The 461-nt window shown below is 64.6% G+C and overlaps 1 protein-coding gene across 1 annotated transcript in view; it reads left to right on the top strand.

Moving 5' to 3' along the window:
• Positions 1-452, top strand: part of CD99 (CD99 molecule (Xg blood group)) — a gene marked incomplete at its 5' end in the record, with an annotated part of 13,345 nt that extends 12,893 nt beyond the window's left edge. Inside the window, 2 exons of the mRNA XM_008051982.1 lie at positions 95-151; positions 371-452. Of these exons, the coding sequence (XP_008050173.1) occupies positions 95-151; positions 371-396 (83 nt within the window). The remainder of the gene's footprint in view (positions 1-94; positions 152-370) is intronic.
• Positions 453-461: the final 9 nt, after the last annotated feature.

Genomic DNA, 461 nt, shown 5'->3' with positions numbered 1-461 from the left:
GCTATGTGGGCCAGGCGGGTCTCCCTTGCACCCGACGCGGCGGCCGGCCGGGCTTGGGACCGACCCCGCGTGCGTTTTCTGCGTTTCCTTTCAGCCGAACAAGGCGAGGTCAGCATGGAGGATCACCGGACCGTCCAGGCCGAGCCGGCCGGTAGGGAGCATCACGGGCCGGGCGGGTGGGATGCCCGGACGGGGCAACATAGCAAGACCCCATTTCTAAAAAAAAAAGAAGCCATGATCAATCCCCTGCCCTCCAGCGGGACAGCACAGTGAGACCCCGACTCAATAAATCGATGTAAGGGTCCGGCCAGAAAAGGCGGGGTGTGGGTCTGGATAACCGGGCCCGTCCTATTCCCCTGTCCCCCTACAGTTCAGCGCACGCTGCTGCAGAAATAGAAGACGGCGTGGAAACGGAACCCGGCCGGGGGGGGGGGCTCTGTCCCCACGGACCCCCCAAGCCC

The sequence above is a fragment of the Carlito syrichta genome, unplaced genomic scaffold, assembly GCF_000164805.1.
Source record: "Carlito syrichta isolate Samal-C Ts95f unplaced genomic scaffold, Tarsius_syrichta-2.0.1 Scaffold249845, whole genome shotgun sequence".
NCBI classification, from domain to species: domain Eukaryota; kingdom Metazoa; phylum Chordata; class Mammalia; order Primates; family Tarsiidae; genus Carlito; species Carlito syrichta.
Note: the sequence above shows the minus strand (reverse complement) of the source record. Positions and strands in the feature narration are given on the sequence as shown.